General features: G+C 42.7%; 1 protein-coding gene across 9 annotated transcripts; it reads right to left on the reverse strand.

Moving 5' to 3' along the window:
* Positions 1–360: 360 nt before the first annotated feature.
* Positions 361–25,886, reverse strand: stxbp5b (syntaxin binding protein 5b (tomosyn)). Of its 9 annotated transcripts, XM_027011209.3 has the most exons (29): positions 25,383–25,886; positions 23,704–23,801; positions 17,866–17,947; positions 17,387–17,487; positions 16,758–16,892; positions 15,840–15,903; positions 15,653–15,736; positions 13,794–13,917; positions 13,534–13,612; positions 13,268–13,422; positions 12,963–13,035; positions 12,734–12,881; positions 12,532–12,599; positions 12,371–12,411; positions 11,984–12,204; positions 11,529–11,716; positions 11,228–11,353; positions 10,914–11,065; positions 9,963–10,025; positions 9,673–9,729; positions 9,524–9,571; positions 8,487–8,534; positions 7,006–7,122; positions 5,562–5,801; positions 4,830–5,187; positions 4,154–4,319; positions 3,833–3,944; positions 3,468–3,688; positions 361–3,325 (listed from the first exon to the last, which is right to left on the reverse strand). In XM_027011209.3, exons 1-29 carry the CDS (start codon positions 25,524–25,526, stop codon positions 3,284–3,286), a joined length of 3,555 nt encoding a protein of 1,184 aa, XP_026867010.2. In that variant the 5' UTR covers positions 25,527–25,886; the 3' UTR covers positions 361–3,283. The 9 variants fall into 9 exon arrangements, with proteins under 9 accessions (XP_026867010.2, XP_026867003.1, XP_026867002.1 ...); XM_027011202.3 differs by lacking the exon at positions 7,006–7,122; XM_027011201.3 differs by lacking the exon at positions 7,006–7,122 and having other exon boundaries at positions 9,963–10,028.
* Positions 25,887–26,438: the final 552 nt, after the last annotated feature.

Consider the following 26,438-nt stretch of genomic DNA (forward strand, 5'->3'; position numbering starts at 1 on the left):
ATTTAGTAGTCAGAAATAAAAATATTAAATATTCGGTGTCTGCTGGGCTACTTAAGTAACCATCTGAGTTCTTAGTGCAGCAGTGAGATTATTTAAAACAGGAGACCAACATAACCTTGTTCCAGAACATCCATGGCCTATATTATAAGCATCATCAATACATAGATCAAACATTGAGGTTACTGAGAATTTGTTTTCCCTTTCTCTTGTTTGAAATCTCTTGAAATAATTAAACCGTGCAACTGTCCCAGCAGTTGCAAAACAATGGCACCTTGTGGCTAGAACATGCAGTTATTTTTCCTTAGCGTTATCCCAAGACTTCAGGCGCACAATAATTCAAAGCAAAATAACCAGCCAATATAACTTTGCTTTACATTTATTTTTCATTGCACAGTTATGTCTATCAACGTATTTCCTAAATTGCATGTGGCAGCATGTTGAGACAAACATCCATATGACGTTTTGCTTAATAAAACTGTACAGTATCTTTGCTATAATGTGAAAACCTGCAACTGACAGAAACCCACAGAAAACATGTTTCCGAGTTATCAGTAGTGCTGTATTGGCTAGGAGTGCTCTGTTCTCAAAACATAATGTGCTTTAAATAAAGGAGGGGGGGAGGGGGGTGGTCTACATGTGGTGAAAAAATAATGAACTAAACATCTAGGAAGGGCAAATGTAAATGGATAGTTCCAAGTTTGTAAACACTAAGTATCATAGTATCATGCTGCCTGTTTGTGCAAGGACACAATATACAGAGATGGCCAGTAGTTTCCAAATGCTAGATTTTCCATAGGCTCAAGCAGTTCTTCTGCCATGGACATTTGAATTGAATATTTATGGAGAATATGTACAACCAATTAATTATCTTAAAATGAACAATTGTCTTTTTAAATAATATACTAAAAGAGTTCATTTGTAAGTATCTGAAATTAAAATTATATATATTTTCCCCAAATATATAAATATAATATTGTTAATTAAACTGACAGTGAAGACAGATGTGAGAGTAAGAGACACTCCTCGAAACTTGCCATTAATACACTTAAGCATCTTGTTTTCTCATGTTTTGGTCCTTCAGAAAGAAACAAATGCCAAAAATTACAATACAAACTACAAAAATATCAATAAAATGACTTATGTCATTATAATACAAAACATATAGTGCAAAACCACACAATTGCTTATACCATAAAAAAAAAAAGGGGGGGGGGGGGGGAGAATACAAAGCACAGTAGCACAATTCAGTTCGGTCAAAATTCCAGCAGGTATTTACACACACATCATGGCAAGCAAAGGAGTGGCTCACTACACTTCTAGGGAGGTCATGACACCAGGGTCTCATACAGTTTACCAAGTGTCACAAGCAGGTTAGATCCTCTCATATTGGTCATAAGAACAACAATCAAAACTAAGTAACTCTTTGGTGTCAGACAAGAACATGGCAACCATGGCAACCGTAGTCAAAGCAACTGGGGGTGCTTGCGGTGTTGGCACTCTCAAATTTGTCTTCAAATGTCTAAGTATTTACAACATTTGGCAGCAATTTGGAAAGAGAACAGAAAAGCCTTGTTCTTCATTATATTAGTAAATGAAGAAATGAAATAATGCTCCTAAAACACAAATAGCAGCAATTTCTTATACCTCACAAATAGAAACAAGCGACTCAACACAAAACAAAACCCTTAAAAAAAGTTGCTATTTCTTTAATCATATGTGAACATGCACATATTCCTGCACATATGTATGTTCACAAAACATAGATATGCACATAGGTTGAGGTTAGCGTATTTGCATGATAAGCAAAAGGCAAAAGGCTAGCTCCTCTTGTTGAGGCTGAGGGAATGCTGACTAAGGGTGAGAGCTCAGTTACGGGATTTCTTAAAGGCTCCCAGTCGTGTCCAGTGCAGTATCAAACACAGAGATGACTACAGTTGACACTGTGCAAAATGAGACAAATGTGTCAGTCTAAAGAGAGGAAGAAGAAACAAACAAACAAAAACAAAAAACAGAAAAGCAGGGGGACTGGAATTCTGACAAGAACAGAAGATAAATATACATGGCCTTTCCTTCTGCAGCCATCAGCCTGCAGGATGGAACCTGGCTTCGTCCTGTGGTCTCACACCAGGGCTGTCCCTTTTGGGGGCCAGCCGGAATCATACTGTTCTACACCATTCCCACACCTTTAGAGCACAGGAGATGAAGCATCTTGTGACATTTCAAGGAGGAACAAGACTCAACAGAACTACCTTTAGTGAGCAAATCGAATTAATCATTTCAAGGCACATACTATAAGTCATGCCCCGCACTTTCAATCGTAATCAAGTTTCTTCTCATGGACAAAAACAGTACACAAGCTCCAGGTGTAATATATTTTTCCAGTGCATTTCAACCACTCTTAAAACGGCGACAAGTAGAACATGCTCAGTTCTTTAACCCAAGCATCTGCCTTATGATCCACCTTTATTAACAGGGTAGGAGTGTGGGTGAGAGCTCCTAGCTAAAGGGGTTTGATGGACTTTTGAAACCTGATCCATGTAAACCAATATGTCCTTTACTGAAAAAGAGTGAAAAATCAGAACCTCACAACTCTTCCATTGGCAGACTGCAATCTGATATGGCAGAATGATCACATGACCTGTGGTACTTACAGCACATTACCAGCCCTTTAGAGATTCATTTTATGACACTTAACCACATCTTATGTAAGACAGTCTGGCCTTTAGTTTGTGCAACATTAAAATTACAGAAAGAAAGTAGTATAATTTCAGGTTTCTAAACTAAGTGACTGGACATGCTATTTAGTCTTGCCCACGTGAATGATTATCTATAGCATTACACCTGGCAATGTGGTGGACATTATGCTTGCTGTACTCAAAAGTTGTACTTTCAACCATTCCTCTTCTATTAATTTACATAAATGATCACCTAATCCTTTGTTTTGTAGTTTTTATATGGAGTATGGCAGTGGAAAAATCACAGCACAGATGATGAGTGAGTCGAGTCTGCTCTCCTGCAAGAGAACACATTTGTGGTAGGGGAAAGAAGCTCGGCCTCTCACACCACCAAAATACAACAAAAGGTCTGCCCAGTCATTCCTCCTCGTCCCTTCCCCTCCTCGTCCGCTCTTGGTCTCCTGTCTGCCCCTCTGAGCCAGCACTGCCATGCTGCCCTGGGTGGATGTGACAGCCTCGCTACCCTCCAGAGAAGAAAGAGAGGAAAAAGAGGAGGAAGGAGAGGAGGAGGAGAGTGGAGCTGCATCCTGCCACTCCCTGGCCGCCCATCAAAGCTGATACCACTTCTTATCCTTGTACTTCAGCATCACCTGAAGACACAGAATCAAGTAAAATTGACTTTTCAGTCTGAAACAATCCTAAATCTAAAACCCAAATTTGAGGCACTCTAAAATGTTTCCATAGACACTAGCTCCCTCTAATGGCCAGTGCTCTGCCTGCAGGGGAACTCACATCATGCGCATGCCTGGAAAAGGCATCCGCGCTGGCCATCATGGCCGCCGTCCTCTCTTCCAACTCGCCCAGTTTCTGCCCTCTCTCATCCAGGGCAATGCGTGCCCGCGCCAACTCCCCCACGACACCCGATGCTGCCCCCTTCATGCCCTCCATGCTGCCTGGCCCGGGGATGTGCTGGGCCAAGCTGCGCGAGGCCCTGCCTGCCGCCAGTTCACCAACTGGTATGGCAAGACCAAAGACAAACAAGGGGAATGACTTAGAACTGATGATCCATATTCACCACGATACTGCACAATACTGTAGGTTATCAAAGCCATTCACTTAACTGAATGCATGAACCAGGGTGTGTTTCTGATACTTACAGAGATCCTCTCTATCCAGAGACTGAGCTCCACCTCCAAAAAGACCTTTAAAAAAGCCTCTGTTAGGAGCCTCTGGGGTCTCTACTGGAGTGAAGAGCTCACCCAGCATCTCCTGCAAAAACATGAGTACCGAATATGCATACCATTATGTATAATTATGTACTATAAGTCACACCTATAAACAATCATACATAACCACATAAGCATATATAATTATAAGGATATATAAGTATTTGTATTCTACAATGACATTTCACATACTATGCCCATGGAGAAGACAATGGCAATGTGTAACACACACTTAATGCACAGATGTCTGACCTGCAGGTTGTCACAGGTTTCCTGGCTATAGGTGAGTCTCTGGATCTCCATAGGGGAGGTGAGGTACAGAGCCTGGCCCAGGTTGGAGAAGCAGAAGGTCCTGGCTATGCGCATGTCCGTCAGAGGCAAGTAGTTCACATCCAGCAGGGGCCTGAGGCTGGGCAAACTAACACACAGAGCAGAGGTCCAGGAACAGCTGGATTCAGCAGTGCTAACAAACTATAGAAGGGCTATAATGTCCCAACAAGTAGCAAAGCCATTTGTGTAACTTTATCAAAAATTTTCCAGTACTGAGGTGGTAGTCATGTGACTTGTCAAATCAAGCAGTTAGTAAGTAGCTGAACTAATTTAATTACAAGTTACATTGAAAAATGCCACATTTCATTTTCCAAAACATACCTCTAATGAGATCAAGAAATCAATATAAGCGAACAAAATACATCAGGTTGCATCTTTTGATTCGCGTTTATTATAAGCAGAACAGGTAACAATCTTGGCAGTAGTTTCAATGTAGTTCTGCTCCTTTTGTGATGTAGCTTATAACAGCTTTAATGTAATTGATCTACATTTTGCATAAAAACTTTCAAATTTTAATGCACCCTGTCCAACACCCACCCCAACACAAACATGCAAGGGTCCTATGTCCCTCATACAGTATCAAAGACATTTGCAGTACCTCAGAGTCATAATGTGACCATTGGCACAGAAACAGGCGACGCAGATGCCAGCAGACATGATGACAACGTCAGCCCTCAGTACAAACGATGTCTCTGTGATGTTGTGATCATAGATACAGTTCTGAGAGGGCAGGGCCACCACTTTGGCCTGTTTCTCGGAGCAGACCACAGCGTACTGGCAGTCCTGGTTTTCCTGAGAGGAAGATGGTGAGGTGGGCCGGCGACTTCGTGTTCGCTCCCTCTCCTCCTCAGGGGCATTGGGATCATACCAGCTCTCGCAAGCAGGGGGCACCAGAGAGCCAGTGGAGTCCATCACGGCCATGCGAAGAATACCCCCCTTCAGCCGAACCACTGAGCCTGTATGACAGCAGAGAGGCCCAACAGAGAACTTCACCTGTGTAAGATCCTAGGCACCTTGCAACATAAAATGACTTACTGGGAGTTAAAACTCAATTGTTTTTAACAAATGCCTTCAGGTCATGGCCCTGAGGTTCAATAAGTTAGGGGTTTTCACACTCCTGTCCTGAGCCCCAACTACCCTGCACAGTTCTGGCTTTTTCCTGTTTCAACACATCTGATCCATAGAAAAGAAAAAAAAGATAACCAGGGAAAACTTAATATGAAACTATGCAGGGGTACAGAGCCCTGGGACTGCAGTTGAAAACCTCAGAAATAAATGATGCAATTGGAATTCACATGGCATGAGTATGGTTCAAACCCGAGTGTCTTACCACAGAAGGAGACGGCTACGGCTTGCTGCAGCCTCAGCTCTGAGGCAGAGGGCACCAAGAGAGAGATTGCCAGCACAGTGCCCAGGGAGGTGCCCAGCCAGAGGCTGGGGACTGGCACCAGCTCGTTCTTCCTGGACAGAGTCTCGAAGAAATGAAGGGAAGAGATGACCTCGCGAGCCTCTCTGTCAATACTGCCCATGCTGGAGCTGCGGGAGTGGATGAAGGAGCCATCCCTGGCATCTGCGAGAGCAGGAGCCCACAAAGGACAAAAGGAGGAGAGAGAGAGAGAGAGAGAAGGGGTTTAAGGACAAAAATACTTCAGTTAAAGCTGAAAGCAAAGGAGGAGTTTAAAAAAGCATTCAGATCAAGTCAATGAGCGACATGTTTGTAAATTTATGCTTTCTGTGCTGTTTTCTGAGGAACAACGATGCTTTAGAATACCACTCCTCGGCTCTGAATGAAAGAACGCAATTATTAAGCACACCTTTGGAAATGCATATAGAACAGTCAGCAAGTTAGCACTGTAAACTCCAGAAAGTGTACTTTCAGCCTGTAAAATTACTCAAACATCACATCTCTTTGTTGTCATTGTAGTCATTCATATAATTAGATCAGCATCACATGCTCTAGTGGATCATCTTTACAATGTGGGTTTTTTGGCCAAAATACAGTCCATTGAAAATCAGGTGTCCAAAGCAAAAACTGCAAGCATCTTTAATTTTCAAAAAATTACAATGTAAAGATGTCCAGAATCCACCAGCAGTCTTAGTAGTTTCAGAGCTTAATGTATATGAAAGCTCAACCTCCAGAGCCCAGTTAAATGCATAAGAAACATTAGCCTGGTTTCCTAACAGCGTTTTAGCATAAAAACCATTTCAGTTAGTAAACCGAGTTCTCCCTCTGCAATGATCTGCCATGACAACAGAATGTCCAGTGATACAGTTTACATCAAGTAGCATCTACTTTGCATTAAAAAAAGATTTGCCCTGACCTTACAATTGTCCCTGTAAATAAAATTTACAATTAACAGGTTCCATGAGAGATGCAGTGCTATAAAAGTCCCCTTTTTGTTGCTGAAGATGATTCAAGTTATACTCTGGATACACATACCGCACCTTAGCGATTGCTGCAACTTTAATTGATGGTTAATTAGTGGTAAGACCATTTGGTTGATATTTGGTTGGGGAACACCAGTAGGAACAATACAGGAAGGTGTGAAATGGTCCTTCTTCCAAACAACTATTAATCTGCGTCATTTATTATTTTGTACATATACTCTCCTTAACTTGTCTTAATCCATAATCTGTGCAATATATATGGGGAAAAATCCAAAAAAGAGAATGTTTCTGCTCCACCAAGAACATGGCTACATTAGTGAGCATATTTGGGGCCAGGCCCCATTGCAGTCAGACTCAACTCACAAAAGACAGACAGGGCCACGCACTGAGGCTGGGCTCAAAGTGTGTCCCATAGACAGATGCTGCTTTTCTTCGGGACAATGCCTCCTCTGCCTCACACACACACTTATTAACAGGGAGAAAGAGCTGCCGCCACACATCCCCTTCCACAGACAATGCAAATAATCAAAATAGTGACGCAGACAGACTGATGACCCCACAAACAAGCATATACAGGGGAAACAACAAGACTCCTACCTTCAGTCAGGTAGGACCTTCTTTAATATAAACATTACACATCCTTAAAGGGTTGCTTTTATGAATACATGTTATAGAATCAATCACTGGCCACTTTATTAGGTAGACCTATTCACCTGCTCGTTCTAAAATCAGCCATTCACATGGCAGTAACTCAATGCATTTAGGCATGTAGACATGGGCTGCATTTGAATTATCCTACTACATACTACTCACGAACTGACTGCATCAGAAGTGGGGGGAAAAAGATAATTTAAGTGACTTTGAACATGGCATGGATGTTAGTGCTGGATAGGCTGGTCTCCAGTTTGCTGGGATTGTATGCACAACCATCTTTAGGGTTTACAGAGAACGGTCTGAAAGAGAAAATATCCAGTGGGCAACAGTTCCCTGGGCGAAAAAATGCCTTGGTGATGTCAGAGCTCAGAGTGAATGGCCAGGCTGGTTCAAGCTGATAGAAAGGCCACAGTAACTCAAATGACCATTCGTTACAACTGAGGTATGCAGAAGAGCATCTCTAAATGCACAGCACATCAAAACCTGAAGCAGATGGGCTGAAGCAGCAGAAGACTACACTGGGTGTGACTCCTGTCAGCTAAAAACAGACAACTACAGAGGCTACAATTTGTACACCAAAATTGGACAATAGAAGATTCGAAAAACATTGTCTGGTCTGATGAGTTGAGTTCTGCTGCAATATTTGGATGGTAGGGTCAGAATTTGGAGTAAACAAAATAAATGCATGGAATCATTCTGCATTGTATGAACGGTTCAAGCTGGTGGCGGTGTAATAGGGTGGGGCATATTTTCATGGCCCCTTAATACCAATAGAACATAACTTAAAATCCCATTATGACCACAGGGTACCCATCTTCTGATGGCTACTTCCAGCAGGATAAGACACCATGTCAGAAAGCTCAAATTATCCCAATAGAGTGGTGGAATGTGAGATTTGCATCATAGATGTGCAGGTGACAAATCTGCAGCAACTGCATCATGCGGTCATGTCAACATGGACCAAAATCTTTGAGGAATGTTTCCAGCACCTTGTTGAATCTATGCCATAATGAATTAAAGCAGTTTTGAAGATAAAAAGGGGGTCCAACCAAGTACTAGCAAAGTGTACATAATAAAGTAGCCAATAAGTGTATATTCATATAAAAGATGCATAATTGGCCTCACCAGACCCTGTGAACAGAGAACTTCATAGGATCTACAGCTACTCCACCTACCTACACACGTAAAGTGAGAGAGCAAAGTTCAGGCTTACCATCATGTTTCTGATCAGCAGCCATGCTAAATATCCGTGACATCTTAGCTGGAAAAAAAACACATTACAGCCCTGAACAAAAGTGATGCTGAGGACAAAAAAATAATTCTGAGAAATACAATCATCTCTGGACAGACTGGAAAACAAGAGAGAAAGAAAAAGCAACTAGACAGTCTTCATCTTCCTCCATTTAGCTCGAGACAAAAAGCAGAAGCTGGTGAAAGAAAAACTGGTTGGGGGGGAAAAAAAAAACAGGTTGGAAAAAAAAGTGTGGGTCATGATAAAGTCAAGCCATTAAAGTCATTCATGAACTCTACAGTATCCCTTAAAAAGATTTTAGATTTAGACCCACTGCAGTTTGACCATGCATAGAGATAGTAAAAGTGAGGACTAGCACCATCCAAGCAGCGCACCAGAGGACTCAGAGACTCGGAGAGAAATTCAATGTTGTGATTGTGTTCTGTGCAACCAGAATCTCACATGAACAGACTGTTAATTTGTAAACATGTATAAAGTGACTGTAAGGAGACAGAAGTCTGGATGCATGTGTTACCCTTCCAATGTGTCACAATGCTGTGCGCATCTTCTGAAATGTTAAACAAGGTTAGACACAGTAAATGCAACATCTATATGCCTTTGAAGAAAAACTGGAGGAGACAAGTTAGTAGAGGGTGACTGTTTTAAAGCTAGATATCTATGGCTCAACAGAGGAGTTGTTAAGTTTTCAAGTCTAAATTACTGCCCTGTGGACTAATACAGTTGAAGATTAAGTTCTGATTACTTCACCCAGAAGACAATCATTACAGAGACCAAATCACCATGCAAAAGCATATGCAGCTATTCCAAGCTGTGGTTATCCCAAATCACTCAAATTTCCATTGTACTTTTTTGTTTATTACTACAGCCTGCTTCACTGGAGTTATTGAGTAGTATAAATGTCACTTTTGTTAGGAGCTCAGAATCAAAGCCCAGTATATTAGTGGAAAGAAAGCAATAAATCAATCAGTCAAGCAAACAAACAAAAACTCATACAGTACCAAAGTCATTGGCAACACTCTTTGATATCAGCCTGCTTTTGGATTTCACTGGAAAATGTTTTAAAAAAGAATATGTCAAGGAGGAGTGCAATCTATAGTACAATTACTATGAAACTTGGGTAATTACAGTAATATCGCCAGTGCCCTACCCTTTTCCAGAAACTTCTGTTTGCTGTCTTCATCTGAATGGTAGGGAGAACCACAGCCTACACAGTGACAAGAGATTCCATAAAACTGTGCACCATTTCACAGTGGTACCAGACTACGGACTCTCAGCTCCTCGGTAATTTTTGCAGGCCAGTTGTATAGACTGCAATACGCAGCACATAAGCTGAATACCAAGAAATGCACATTATGAGTGGATGAGGTTTTATAGAACAAACAAAAAGAAGTTATTCTGAAATGAATAACGTGGGTAATAAAGTGGATTATAAATCACCTGATGTAGGTGACTTGCAGCGGTCTTCCGAGGTAGCACCACCATCATTACCATCACAGAGACCTACTGAAGACAAACAAGTTATAAAGAAATTAATCCTAGATGGCTATACAGGTTACCGCATGTTAAGTCATGTGATCATTTAAAACAAAGTATCGAACCAAAAACTAGCCTAGTGACAGGCGTAACCACCACAGTGAAAACGGAGAGAGGGAAAAAAATAGATGCTACATGATATCTGGTGACTTACTGAAATGAGAAGAGTGCAGTTTTTTCAGAGTTTCAGAACAAAAGATAGAAAGGCCAGGCATGCAAGACTTCTTATGTAGATTGGCTTTACAAGACCAGAGAGAGAGACCACCAAGGATGAGTACAAGCAGCCACAGAAAACAACAGTTAAAATGCCCCCGAACCAACATAGCCAATAGACCGAATTCAGAACTGTGTGTTTACACTAAATATTCTAGTAAAGCTTCTATTCAATGAATAACACTAAATAATAAATCAGGCATAGATACGAATCCAGTCCTAGGCCACAGAGGTTTCCAAAGGCTTTGAACTTGCACAACAAAGAGAGCAGATGGAAAAACTCAGACCAGATCAGAAAACGGAGAAGAATTTTTTTTTTTTTTAAAAAGCACCCCACATATGAACATTAAAATATAAAAAAGGTGAAAATGATGACTTCACAAATAAGTTCCCGCAGGTACTGCATATGATCATATTCATTCGCTTTGATCGCAAGGCCAGATGGCCAGGCAGCCAGGAGCAGCTCCGTGCAGTGCCAGGGTTAGCGAGCACAGCAAGGACACATGGGCTTTAGAGCTGATCCTGCCCATCAGGTGCCCAGCCTGCATAGCATGGCAGCCAAGCAAACACGTAGCCTGGTTGATGCTCATCCACACTGTCCATGAGGGCTAGTCGGAAACACGCCGTGGGCTCCTGGCTCACCTCCGGACGGGTGCCTGCCCTTGCGGGGTGAGCGCGGTTGTCTCTGATGGGGATCAGGCAAGCCGTGCATCTCTGCTGTGGTCACGTTGAGCAGCAAGGTCTTCTGGAGGTAGTCCACTACAGCCACTCCATTACCGTTACCCAGAACCACTCTGTGACACATGAGAGAAAGAGAGAGAGACAGACAGAAACAGAAAAGCAGGTCCAGTTTGGTTCAACATCATTAAAGTTCTCAGCGGAGGACATGTGCAAGGCGTGAGGTATGGTGGCATGCAGTAAGGTGAGATATGAGAGGGTGGCATGTGATGGCTTACAAGCCGTAGGCGGAGTTGACAGCCAGGCTGGAGATCTGCTGCGGTGGCTCCCCACTCACCCACAGCAGCTGGATGACCAGTTCCACCTGGTAGCCGGGGGACTGTTTGAGTGGACTGCTCCTGACCCTGCAGCACACAACCAAAGCCAAACACTACAAACAAAACCACCAAACAGCCTGGGCACTGCCATTGAAGCCACACAACAAGGGTAACAGCACACAAACACACACAGCGCTCCATCTCTTGATACTGAAACCAAATGCCGACAGCCTGAGCGAAGGGAAGTGCAGGTTGGTCATACTTGAGGCAGGGCACGTTGTCCCGCAGGCCCTCGGAGGAGCTGGTGCTGCTGCTTGATGGGTGCGGTTGCGGCGTACTGCCCTGAGGGCTGGACGAGGCTCCCGGAGTGGACACAGCCGACGCCTGCTCCCCGCCTCCCTCCAGACTGTCCACGTCATTAAGCTCACACTGCATGCGCACCTCTAGCAGCTAGGCACGCAGGAAACAAACGCAGCAAAACCACAGCAAAAAATGTTTATGCACTGTGCTTGAATCAACATGTGAACAAGCAAAGACTTGATAGCTTTTTAAATTGTTTCCCCTCATAACTAAAGGAATGTAATGCACCCATGAGTACTTTATCATTGCAGAGGTACAGTTCCTGAGTCAGGCAGAACAGCACAGGTATGGAGCTCTGTTCAGAACACCCTAGCTCAGCACTCTCAGAGCTGCTTAGTGAGCGCAGGCTAGTCATACCTGAACAGTTTCCGTGGTGACTTCATGCTTGCTGAAGCGGTAAACAATGACATGGGCGGAGACAGCTGCCAGACAGAGCACGCGGCTCTCTGGACACCAGGACAGGCTGTGGATGGCGAAAGGGTCTTCATCCACGACATCAGGGCTGGGCTTCTCCTCCTTGGCTGTGACCTTCTCAAACACTTTGGCTGTCTTCAGCTTGTACAGCACCTGCAGCATCACTGAAGGAGGAGACAGTAGCAGACAGACTCAACCCGCACAGTGTACATCCACAGACCTTTCTTTTAGCAAGGTGTATCAATGATTCCCTCTAGATGTTATGAGGAAATAGAATGTAAGGTCCAAAATATGGTGCTTAACATTTAGTAAAGGTTCCAGGTCACTCACATGCAGAAGCATCCCAGAATTTGACAGACCCATCAGCATGTCTGCAGTTCATAAAAAGATTTTAAAAAAGTAGTGAGGTAGCAGCACATATGATGGGATGTACATGATGTACAAGGATGATAGAGAGAGAGAGAGAGAGATAGACAGACAGACAGACTCACCCTGTGATAATGATCTCGGGGTAGCTTTGCGCTCCCTGGCCCCAGTTACCACCACTTATAGGCCATTCCTGGAATTCAACACAGATCTTGGGTCACATTTCACCACTGAATAGAACACCTTTTTACCAAGAACTGGACACTAGGACATTCATGCTGAACAACATTGTGCAAGTAAGCATGGACCCCAGGTCCCAGGGGTTACCTTTTTACTATAGCCCTGTCTCTTCTGCCTGGAGCCCACAGAGTAAAGAGCAGGAATGAGTTCAGCAGGGCAGTCAGCAAAGTACTCGCAGCAAGTCACCGGGGACTCGTGGATGCTCAGAGGATACGGGTTCTCAAAGCTAGGGTACCTGCAGAGGAAGATGTGGATGTCTGCAGTCAGAACGTGGAAACATCCTTCCTTTTGTATCGTATCTCAAGCATTTACTCACCCTGTTTGTGCAAGGTCAACAACTACTAAGTCCTTCTCCAGCAGGACCACTACAGCATATGGCTCCTGATAATCTGGGGAGAGTGTTTGCATCCATTTTTATATACTTACATTAAATGTAATGTAACAGCACCAGATGGTGCTGAAGCAAAACAACAGCTCTTGGGAGTGGTGACCCAAGGCTTTTCACTATTTAGCGGTGTTGGCAAAAAATGAGGTTAATGAAACATTCCTCATGAAAAGACAACCAAGACAAATGCAACTTCACTTTGGCAGTAAACGGTTTGGTCTGGAGCAATGGCTCACCGTTTGGATAAGGAGTTTCACAGAGCGTTAAGAAGTCCACGATGGGGTAGTCCATCTCCAGCACAGCGGTGCTTTTCCCATGCATCACCGTCAGACAGGCCCTGCGCCCCACTGTATCATATGAGAGACCTCCAGACAGGACCATGAAAGGTTCCCTAAAACAAAACCAGAGGGAAAAAAAATTCCAAGCCAACATAGGAGACAAAACCAGGAAGTGTGAAGAGCACAATCATGAGGAAGAGCTCTCAAGAATGCCACATCCTTACCCGGCCTTGGCCGTTTTGTATTCCACTTTCAGAATGGGCTTGCATGGGTCAGGTTTTCTCCCATCCCTGGGCTGTTTGCCTGGAAGGACATTCCAGGCAAACTTCTAATTTATTTTTTCCATTTGATTATATTCATGAGGATATTTATCCTGTTAAGTTCAGCCATCTTAAGACCACAGAAGCCTTTAATACAATAGCCTGCAGTACAGTTCAGGCTGAGGTATGCATGTGAGGGAGTATACATTTGTGAAGGTGTTTACCGTGCGGTGTGATGATCTGGGCAGGCTTTGCAGGTGAACGTACATTCCATGTAGTCAGTGTGCCATCTGAGTGACTGCACACAAATTGTTTCCCTTCATGGTGCCAGGCCACAGAGTGGATTGCCTACAGGCCAAACAAAGGATGAGTAATCAAACTTGGAGCATCTACAGAAACTATATATAGTGACTTCTTATAAGGTGGAAAAAACCCACAAAATTTTAAATCTACTTTTTTATTCATGGAAACGAGTTTACATGAAAAATAAATGACTAAATTTTTAATAATTGGATACTCATTACAGAGGCTCTTTGCTTATTGGTGATTGTGTGCAGCTCTGGTTCCCTGAGCTGTTCCCAGTGATTGTGTGCAGCTCTGGTTCCCTGAGCTGTTCCCAGTGATTGTGTGCAGCTCTGGTTCCCTGAGCTGTTCCCAGTGATTGTGTGCAGCTCTGGTTCCCTGAGCTGTTCCCAGTGATTGTGTGCAGCTCTGGTTCCCTGAGCTGTTCCCAGTGATTGTGTGCAGCTCTGGTTCCCTGAGCTGTTCCCAGTGATTGTGTGCAGCTCTGGTTCCCTGAGCTGTTCCCAGTGATTGTGTGCAGCTCTGGTTCCCTGAGCTGTTCCCAGTGATTGTGTGCAGCTCTGGTTCCCTGAGCTGTTCCCAGTGATTGTGTGCAGCTCTGGTTCCCTGAGCTGTTCCCAGTGATTGTGTGCAGCTCTGGTTCCCTGAGCTGTTCCCAGTGATTGTGTGCAGCTCTGGTTCCCTGAGCTGTTCCCAGTGATTGTGTGCAGCTCTGGTTCCCTGAGCTGTTCCCAGTGATTGTGTGCAGCTCTGGTTCCCTGAGCTGTTCCCAGTGATTGTGTGCAGCTCTGGTTCCCTGAGCTGTTCCCAGTGATTGTGTGCAGCTCTGGTTCCCTGAGCTGTTCCCAGTGATTGTGTGCAGCTCTGGTTCCCTGAGCTGTTCCCAGTGATTGTGTGCAGCTCTGGTTCCCTGAGCTGTTCCCAGTGATTGTGTGCAGCTCTGGTTCCCTGAGCTGTTCCCAGTGATTGTGTGCAGCTCTGGTTCCCTGAGCTGTTCCCAGTGATTGTGTGCAGCTCTGGTTCCCTGAGCTGTTCCCAGTGATTGTGTGCAGCTCTGGTTCCCTGAGCTGTTCCCAGTGATTGTGTGCAGCTCTGGTTCCCTGAGCTGTTCCCAGTGATTGTGTGCAGCTCTGGTTCCCTGAGCTGTTCCCAGTGATTGTGTGCAGCTCTGGTTCCCTGAGCTGTTCCCAGTGATTGTGTGCAGCTCTGGTTCCCTGAGCTGTTCCCAGTGATTGTGTGCAGCTCTGGTTCCCTGAGCTGTTCCCAGTGATTGTGTGCAGCTCTGGTTCCCTGAGCTGTTCCCAGTGATTATGTGCAGCTCTGGTTCCCTGAGCTGTTCCCAGTGATTATGTGCAGCTCTGGTTCCCTGAGCTGTTCCCAGTGATTATGTGCAGTGGTGGGAAGAGGCAGAGGAAGCTAACAAGAAGCAGGGAGCTAAGCATTACTTCAAGCACAGTACATAATTACAAGCAGGGCTGGTAAACTGAGAAGTCACAGTAAACAGCTTCTCACAAGACTAAAGAAGGCATGGGTTCCCGTAATGCCCAGTACCGCCATCTCAGGGGAAAGACTCAGGGAAACTGTGTAGTCATCAATCGATCTAGATGTATCCCTAAATGAACCCAGAATGAGCAATCTATCTAAACCTTTAAACTGCATCCATCCTCTCAAAACACACCAATTTATGTAATTTTTCAAATAAGTTAAAACAAAGATAATAGAAGTCATCTTCATCTGGAAAATTAACAATTAGATTTTAAGAATCAAAGATGCATCATACCTCATCGTAACTGTAGCGGTAGTCAGCTTTCTTTGATCTCAAGTCCCACAGCACAACAATACCACATTCAAAACCAATCAAAAGCTATAAACATGAACAAAGGCATAGAGTAAAACATTTTAATTTGATATTAATAACACAAAACCAATGCACAAGTGTGTTATTATTGCAGCTAAAGGTCACTTACCTTTCCTTCATCCATAGGGTTATCACTGATGTGTACCACAGGTCCAGGGTGGTTCTTTGAAGAGCTGAAAATTGAGTGCAGGAAGCCAGAAAGACTGAGGTTTAAAAAAGGAACTGAAAACTGTCTGACTTAAAATAATCTAGAAAGAGGGTGACTGTGAGAGGAACAGACATTTAGGATGCACTCCGATGACCTCAAGCACACATCAAAAGAACATTTATCTACTTCAGTGGTCTTGGAAAGTAATTTAATTACACCCCCTGGAATATGAAAGATTCAATCTCCATAGCAACAGCAGCAGGAACAGCCAAGTGAAGATGGACACCAGAGAGGCAGCATCTTTGTAGACTGACCACACATTGTTGCTCATCTAACTACTCTCTTCGACTGCATCATTACCATGTTCTAAACATAAGAGAAAACTATTGATGTTTTCAATGTTTTCACCTTTTAGTGACCAACATGTAGATAATCAGCTCAGAACAGTTCAAAATGTCTTTGAATGAACAGTTTTCTCTGTCTCGTTATAAGGCAGAAATGTGCCTACACTTTATGAGTGACACTTCAAAACATTCAGTTGAGCAATTCTAACTTTATTGCTTTAGAGCTTAGTTCACAGCTACAAAATGAACAAAATCAAATGTTTGCATTCTTTTAACTTCTTTCTTGTTTCTATGACAACTCATCTGGAGGTCTGGATCTGAGACAGACAAGAGTGTAGATGGGCAAAGATGGCCACAGTGCGGTAATATAAAACAGCCTCAATATTAAACAGGCGTAGTCAAAGGAGACCTATAAATCCCAGTGAAAGAGAAATACTTCTTGTGCTAAGTGGAGTATGTTGCTGAAAGTACAGTCATAAACAGAGACAGGGAGAGGGCCACATACCCAGGTAGGAATAAATTCAAGCAGACTCACAGCTCAATGGCTTTGTTCCACATGATGACATAGCCTGAGAGAGTGAAGGACTCCACATTGACAATGTGAATGTTGCCTCTTTCTGTGCCAATGTACAGCCACTTACTCTGGAAGGGCAAATGGCAGAACGTAATCCTGGCAAAACACAGGGAGTGGGAGAAAGCTGGCATCATGCATGGCAAATACTCTCTTTTTAACAAACATCCCAAGAACCCAGCAAGTCCTGACATTATGACAGCTTTGTGGTTTAAGCAGGACAAAGTGTCAACAGCAAAATCTATACTGCGAAAAATACAGTGACATCTGGCAGAATGAATGAAATATCTGCATTCTACACATGGCTATGGCTCTATGAATCGGAATAAATCAAATGATAACAGACTATGCTTAGCCGTCCTGGTGTAATATGCCCTCAGGGAATGTCAAGGCAAAGTTGGAGACTCTAGCCACTTAAGGATAGGTCTTTATTTTTTCTTTTGAATACTGATGCAACTGAGAGAGTTAATGACAGGTCATGGTCAACAATGCATAGTTCAATATTGGAGTCTCAACATTGTTTCAAAACATTTCAAACATTGAAAATGTGGCTGTGAAGACAGCTATTGACATATATGCAATGTCACATGTACCTCTCCCTGTTGAATTTAAGGGAATGGAGAATTGCTGGAATCTTCTGTCTCAAATTCCATAAGTGAATGCTGTCATCACTTAAAGCACTCACCAGCGCCCCCTGTGGAACAGACCAGAGAACTGCTAAACCCGCAAGAGAAACCAAATGCATGATAATCATTTCACTTTAAAAAAGCAGAATAAAAGTTTTCAAAATCACATTTAGAGAATTTGTCAGACTATTATCCAGAGCAATTTACACATTTATTAGGATTGCCAGGGAAGTGCATGAAGCAATGTACTGCTAGTTTGTGCTGGAAATAGAACCCCACTACCTTGGCATTACTGGTACCTTGCTTTACTAGCTGAGCTACCAGTTGAAGGACTTATTTACACGTGGTTGTTCAAATTTCAAAAACAAAAAGACAATAAGGGCAGGCTGGCAGCAGGGGGTGCAGGGCTAGCTGATGAAGCTGGTCAGGCTCAGATAAGCACTCACCTCATTGATGAGAAACTGCAGCTGGATGACAGCTGAGTTGCCCTCGTGCTGGCAATAACACTCCAATCCTGCTCGGCCAAAGCTGGGTAAGCTCAGTCAAGGTTAACTTAACTTACTGGAACTCTAATATGCACAAAACTCTGAACAACTCATTTTCATGCCCAAACCAAAGAATACATGGTTAAGATATGCATAATTAACATGAAATTTCCCCATGAGTTTCCTCCTGACAAATAAAATCAGTGAGCCCTTCATGCCTGGCACTAGAGGGAGCCTAGTTCCAGAGGGACACTAATGAGGGTCTCATGCATTGTCTTTGATAAAAGGATTACGCAGGATTCCTGAGCACAGGACTGAGCCATTTATACATGCGGTTTACACAGCGGTTCTTTAAAGAATAAAGAAACACCATCACCCTCCACCACAAGACAGCCACATGGTCTGTACATGGCCACACAGCTGTGTGGGTGGTCATATGGCTATGAAGTTGTCAAAGGCCAGTACATGTGCTTGACCACACCGTCACTCCCACTCAGCAACAGCAGGCAAGGGTTGCCATGTGCTAGGCCAAGGCATCAGGGAGGAGCGCAAGTAGACAGCACACCTGCAGAAGGCCACGCAGACCAAAATGGGACATGCTGGGGATGGACACAACCTAGTGTGTTACTGGTGACAGATTCCATGTGGTCCAAAGTAAATAAGCGGGCTGGGAAATAGTGGAGCTGATTGAGAAAAATACACAAAAGGGAACACAACAGTTATTTCACTTCTGGTTTCCTCCACCCTCCAGAGGGACATTTGTGCTTTATAGTCAGGTGATGACCAGGCCACAGTAGTACTTGGATAAGAGTAGAAGAAAGCCCAGCCCCCAAAGGTCTGTGGGGCTGTCTTTCTCACAGGCAGGGAGGGCCCCAAAGCAGGGCTCAGCTCACCAACACATTCCCTGGATTAAAAGAGCTATTTAATCACAGTTACCAAACGGTGATAGAAATGTGACTATTAAAATGAAAAAAGCCTTTTGGTCATTTGAAAACCAGACATCCTGCCAATTAAATAGAATCAAGGCTAAAGTGCTTGAAACTATAAACAGAATATGTCAGTTATGCATAAAATGTGCAGCTAGGTCATGATATATAATAGGAACAAACTATAGTGCCAAAGTAGCTTTACCAAGGGGGGCCGGGGGGGTTTAAGGCACTTCTGCAAAGTTTTTCTTATCAATAACCCCAAAGCTAATTGTACCAGCATGAGCTAAAAGAAGAAATCTTCTATAAAAGCTTTGTTAAACATCATGTGGCAGGACAGGAAATTGCATCAGTGGTGAATAACTCACTTTGCTGACTCAAACACTTCGCATTCAAGTACAAAAGGGCAAGCGAATTAGATGAAGAGAGAGAGAGAGAGAGAGAGAGAGAGAGACAGAACACCACTACCACCACCAAATGGATGTTTATGTCTTCCATGACAGCTTAATAATTTATGTTCAAAACCTGGAGAATCATCTCTTCATTTGGTTATGGTAATACTTCACATCACAACGGATGAGGGCTCTTGCTGAAAAATACGTGACCTAATCTGGCAGTGGGGTGTAGAGCAGTCTCCCCTCCACTCATACGTACTGGGGAAGGAATGGGGCTCTTCTTTACCCAGCAGGCTTAGCTTCCCCACACTCAGTACTGGGGCTAAATAAATAACAGTGGGCCATTATAAATAAAGACCAGTGGACCTTGACTGCATCATTTGTTCATAAATGCATGTGTCAGGCAGACGAACACGGGTGGAGGGGGCACCTGCGCACGCTGCAGCTCAGCATGGAGTGGAGCTCAACAGCAGGCAGCAGCGTGTCGTGCTACTCAGGGGCAGAACCCCCAGACACCACAACAGGCCTGCTGTACAGTGCTCGTATCACCACACAGAGAGCTCACTGTGGAGCCACCAACACAATTCAACATTGCCAGATAGCTGACTTCAGATCTGATGGTAGACTGAAGAGACACACGGCAAAGACTGTACGAATGTTCTTACAGCAATGGACACACACACAAACTTGGAATGGTACAATACTTCTGACATGGGTTCTCTCATTGCATGCATTTTAGTTACTGCTGTCTGTTGAGCTCTCGGGCTCAGCCTGCATGAACATGTTCGCCCTTCACTTTGTTTCTATTTCTTGGACTCCTGTCTCTCTCAGACTCCTATTTCTGCCCTGCAGTTGCTCTGTAAGCTAGCTCTAAAGACACCTTATCATGCCGCATTGTGCTACTGTGCTACATGAGGCGACTCATGTCAAACAGCAGACATTTCCGGTGAAAAACAAACATCCTCACCATCTGATAAGGCTGCTGTCATACACTTAGCACACCTCAAGTGCAAGATATATGCCTTATTGGTATAAAGGTTCAGGTTGACAGCTTTCCTTGTAACTTATGACCAATGTCAGACAAGGTAAGAGAACTTGTGTGCGAGCATGCGTGAGAGAGAGAGAGAGAGAGAGACTGACATAAATTCTCATGTGCTTTAGAATAAAAACTGAGGAAGTCTTAAATCCAAAAAATGGCTTTGAAGTTTTGAACATTTTTAGCAACATTTTTCGAAACCTCTGATGTTTGCACAATACACCTCCATACAAGGGCCAGATCATAGAAAATATTACCTCCTTTCCTTTCATAACATAATGACTCAAGAGTGGGTTACACCTTAACAGTTAGTTATCAGATATGAGCTGGTATTCAGCAAAAACCCAGCATATTACAACATTTCAGCATAATCTAAACACTGTCAATTTGAAATCTTCACCACAAAATTCAGTGTGTAAGAACAATGTTATCTAGGCCTTTCACACATTCTTCAACTGTATGAAGTAAAACTCAATACAAAACATGGAAATTAAAGGCTTTTTGTTTTTTTAACTAAGTACTCACACATGGAGCCACAAACATTAATGAATGACAAACTGCACACTGAAATGAAATCGCATCAACCTACCGACTGAGAAGACAGTGCTTTCTGTGTGAATGCAGGCCTCATTAGTGCTGTTCACAGTGGCAAAATGGAGATAGGATTTGCTCAAACAAGATTATTACTGGTGTTACCAAACTGGCCCTGTATGCTTTAAACAAACTCCAGTTAAGTCTCGAATGGCTGACAGTTGTCATATTCCATACAAATGCAGCTTAGCCCATATGGCAATAAGCAACAGCAGAAAGAAAGATATACTAGTCAACACAAATGCCGTAGACATGTTGAACAATAAAGACCTGGACTTGCAGGATGCTTTCATTAAGCAATTAAGACAATAACCTTAGGAATTTTTATCAGTTCCTTAATGAAAATGTTTTTCAGTGAAATAAAATAATAAATGAAGGAAAAGTCAAAATGTTAAACAAGCAAATTCTTTTTAATATTTATTTATTATTTTTTATTTATTTATTATGTGTTGAGAATCTACAACTTGAAACAACTTATTTCTTATTTTCTCAGTCCTACACTACTGGTTACACTACACAATTTGTTCTAATTCTACTTTTTTAATAAACAAATCCAGGAAATCCCTCCCATGCTGCAAATGTGTGTCAATTCAGTGCTAATCACAGGTAGGGGTGGTGTTTCTTGGCTCCAATTGTATGTGTAACATTAGCCATGTTAGAGGATACATGAAAAAAAGAGGGGGAGCAGGATACGGAAGGCACCATTGCGGTCTTGGGAATGATCCTGAATACAGAATGTCAGTGGAATGTTGTCACAGGAAAAGGGAGTCATGCGGCCATTAACTGTTTAACGGCTCGATTCACTGGCTCTTACCTACTCTACTCCAATCTTACAAATTATTCTTACAGACTACCCCACTCTTCTTAACCCTTACAGGTTACTGTATTCCTCTTATAGACTACCTCACTCTACTCCACCTTTAGATTACTCCAATCTTACAAAGTACCGCACACTTCTCCACCTTCAGAGATTACTTCAGTTTTACACACTACCGCAGCCTTACAGAATACTCCACCCTTCTAGAGGACTCTACTCTTACACACTACAAGGCCTCAGAGATTACCCCACTAACACTGCCACACACTACTTCATCCTTAGATTACCCTATTCACAGACTACTCCACTTTACTTCACCCGTTGATTACTCTCACATACTACCCCATTCTACTGCACCCTTACAAACTCCAGAACTCTGCTGCACTCTTAAAACAAGAGAACTAAGAAATTTCTGGCTCCTTGACAGAGAAACACTTCCTCATTTGGTAAACCAAAGTGGTCTGTGGTGAGGCACTGAGTGAGCTGCATGACTTTGATCACATCACAAACAGTCACAAGGACTGTAAGAGCATACAAAACACAATACAAGTATGAATCTTATCTTTTTCCATCCCAAAACTTACACCTACTTAATTTTTAACCACTTAGGTCCCAAAACGTTTTGCGCTAAAAAAATCTAACTACTGAGCACATTTTGCCAGTGGCAGACAGGATATTGCAATGATATAAATTGTTAGTATACTCCTGATAGTTGATAGACATAAAACATATCCTATACTATTTCACAAGCACTACTGATCAGAAGTAGAGACAGTACAATACCACTTTTTGGTTTTCAGTAACGATACTGAAACATTAAGGATCAGCTGGTGCTGAACAGATATGCATTTCCTTTAAAAATAGCCTACTAATTTCTAAAATTAGTTGTTATCAGATTGGAAAGCTACCTGTCTGTAGTTCACATAAAACAACAATTCCACTAACTACCTGTGTCAGGGAAAGCACCACCTCCATAGAAAAAAAAAGGATGCCAGGATACCTTTAAACAACTGGACACAACTTTTCCTCTGTTAAAAGTTCTCGAGAAAAACAAGGCCATTTTAAAGAATGAAAACAGAGCCCCAAAGACATGATGAAATGAAATGTGTATTAATCATGTTAACTTTAAAGTAAGTCAGTTTGGCTGTGATACCCAGTGCTGAGAGGGATGAAGCAATTGATGCAGCCCTTTTTTGATAAGCAGACCAAGCAAGCCAAACGTCAAATTCATCAACACCCCCCAAGCACATTAACACATCCAGACAGCCGCTGATTTTCTGATCTCAACACTCCTCAGTACACTGTGAACAAAATGAGCAAAATCAAGCAGTCCATGGGCTTCTGGTCTAACAAAAAGACAACAGACACATCTACACAGCAGAGCCATCCCATTAATACATTTGCAGCCACCATGAAGTAAGAATCGCAGTAATGCTACCCTAAAGACAAAGCACAGTCACTCAGAACATATGGCCAATCAGAATTGAACCGCAATTTGTGCCCGTGCAGACTCGTGGCACTGGGATCCAACATAGACAAAGGTGATGAAGGAGCTCGACTGTGGAAACGCACTGATAGACGGTTAACATGTCATGAAAGATATGATGGCCAGGCCACGCAGGCCAGTACACAGCTTGCAGAACCTATGCCGATTCCAGCACGTGTGAGGTGCAGACAGTTAGAAGCGGTGAAGATGAGGCCAGCTCTGCGGCATATGGTGAACACAGCTGCTCGTGTCAAAGCACAGACATCATTAATGAGCACAACTCTTCCAGGAATTCAGCAATTCACAGGCGGCTGCTGAGAAACACATCACTGAAACCACACAGAAAAATAGGAGAGAATCTGAACCACCCAGTGGCCTGACTTAAAGGACTTATTACTAATGAATGTCCAGCTTCTAAATTAAGATGGGAAGGAAAGAAAAATGAATGTCGAATACGTTCAAAGATTAGTCCTTACTCACATTACTCAGGTATAGGAGATGCATCTTGAGCTGTTTACGGTTATTGCTATGGTTAGGGTGAAGGATACAGCCTTAGGGCTCCACTTTGTGTTCCAATGACTAGTATTTTTTGCACAGGGTCAAAGGCCATGGCAGAGGGTTGATAAGGGAAGCCATGTCGCACTGTCTGTGAAACAAAACAGGAGTTGCATGGGGAAATTTTTCATTACCAGTAAGGGACAATTTACATTGTACAAACAAATACTCAATACAGTATTAATGAAATACCCACATCACTCTGACTAAGGAGCAGCCATCCTTATGATGCACCAAAACTTTCACCAAACTAACTGTTGACATAATATCTCTGTTAAGTTAAGAATTGCCTTATGCACAAAGCAAAAAAGGGATACAAACAATAAGTCATACCTAGTTATAAAAAAAAAAAGGTTTAATACATAAAACATAACAGCAAAACAACAACAACCACACAAAAACCAGAAAGGTACTGTTTAATTGTACACGCATTATACAGAAGACCTGCTGTAGTGTTAAAAGGCTAGTTTTAAATAATCAATATTTAGCTAGTGGTCTAAACAAATTCAGGTGCCTTGGGTGTGTTTTGGCAACAAAACCGTGGACACAACTGTCAGTTGTGGCGGACACAACTGGTTAGTTCATAACAGCAGCAAATCTAGCTAGCGTTAGCCAACACAGTACCAGGTCCGTAAAAAGAAACTTCACGAGTTAACCATACTAAGGTTACTTTGACAACTGTAGACAGCCTTTGGCATTTAAGACATTACTAAGATAGAGGGCAATATCTGAAATATTCCAGATATCGTTTAAACTAGCTAGGTAATTTACTAAATAGCACTGAGAAGTCGCAAATAACAACGGCAGTAAGTTAACATAGAAAACTTGTAACAAATAACACAACGGTAGAAAGAAATGTTGATACACAACTGCAGCTACATGTATAGTAAAGAAATCCATGTCTACAAAGGTAACTAGCTAGATAAATAGGGAAATACAACTGAAATTCTATCACATCAACTGAAAGGCATTAAGCAAGCCAACACCATGCACACTTAATTTGGATAGTTAGTTAAGTATAAAGTTAACGTGATCATTTAGAGAATTACCAAAGCCATATCTATCTGGTTATCGATCTACCTCATGGGTCTCATGACAGTAGTCTCTGGGACCTCGGCTTGCTGCATCACCGATTACAACTAATTCGTTCAAAACAAACGAGGGTATCTAGTTCTTAACAAGCCAGCCTAACTAACGCTAGCGTTAGCCAAGTTATCAAGAAATCTGATCGATCACGTTTTGTAGTTGCCAAATGTCTTCTTACACAAAAGATATGTCCAAGATATAACATCCGCACCAAACTGCCTAAGACGCTCCAATAATAATAATAATAATAATAATAATAATAATAATAATAATACCCTGGCTGTCCAGCTAGCTAGATTAACCCACTGAAGCGCTTGTACTACGAAACACTGCTAACAAGCGTATTTTTGTCACAGCTATTCCGAGGTTTACTAAAAAGCATTACTGTTGACAAACATGGATCTGGTTTTCTATATAGAAGCGAATTACAGATTGGATGGCAGCCTGGTGCTGTTATTGCGCTGGCTAAGAGGGCGCTAGCTAGTGTGTGGGATCGAAAGGTGACCAATATTAGCTAGATAATATAACCTAGCTAGGTAGCAACCGTCTGCGACACTCCACAAAGCCTATTTTTTATTGAACCTACCTTACACAGCTGAAAATGTTCTGACTGCAAAGTCTCCTGAATAATGTCATTTTCCCTGTTACTCGGCTGAGGTGATGCGGATGAGGAAGAGGAGGAAACCGCAGTCAAGCCATCAAACACCTTTCTGATATTAAACTTCTTCATGCTTCCTCCCGTAGACGTGGATTTTACCTAATGCATTAACAGAGAAACCGTAAAAACGTATAACCTAATTAAACGTATAACCTAGGGTTAGCTAAGGGAGATACAGCCGCTCTCCTACAGTTTTGTTGGACGTTTCACATGACAGGCAGTGTTACTAAGCTGTCCCTCCTGCTGAAGTTAACAGGTATACTTCGGTACACATTATACAGATCTTAACGCGTTGTCTAACAGTAGCTACTTTTTTCCATTTGTAGCTCTGCACTGGATAAATCAGCCGAAATCAGTCAAACGCTACTATTTCCTTCCCTCGGTGCCCGACACGGAAACGCAGGCAACTGCAACCTAAAAGGAGTCGGCGGGTCGGAGCGACACCCGGATGTGTGGCAGAGACAGTACAGTACAGTTCAGCGTGTCACATTTCAAATTACGGGTTTTTGCATCGTTCAAGCATGAGTCTGTCGAGATTTTCAAAATGTGTTTTCTTGTTATTGTTTAGATTATTTTTTTTTAAATTAGCTTTGTGTTGGAAAGCTAGCAATGACACTTCGATGGTTCCGTTATGTGTTTTGTCAGTAATATAACGTTTTACGTGTTGTTCCTGGTGCATACAAACAAGTGAATAAACATATGTATTTGTTTGTTTATACATCAAACATCAACCATAACACAGTGTACAGTCAAGGTTCTGTTACAGACTGATCTGTTGGAATATAAACTCATTAGTCTTCTTCTACTCTGTGTCACTGGTCACGTTTTTCTACATAGTCTCTGCTGACTGGTCTTCATTTGGGTGGCACTTTGGGTCAGGGAAAACTCTGACCGGTAGTGGTATGGTTCTGGGTGTGAGCTGGTACAAGTTTATCAGGCTCAGCAGTGGTGCTGGGATTTGGCTGTATATCCAAAGTGGCTGAT

This window comes from Electrophorus electricus, chromosome 10, assembly GCF_041902795.1.
Source record: "Electrophorus electricus isolate QZ-2024a chromosome 10, ASM4190279v1, whole genome shotgun sequence".
NCBI lineage: Eukaryota > Metazoa > Chordata > Actinopteri > Gymnotiformes > Gymnotidae > Electrophorus > Electrophorus electricus.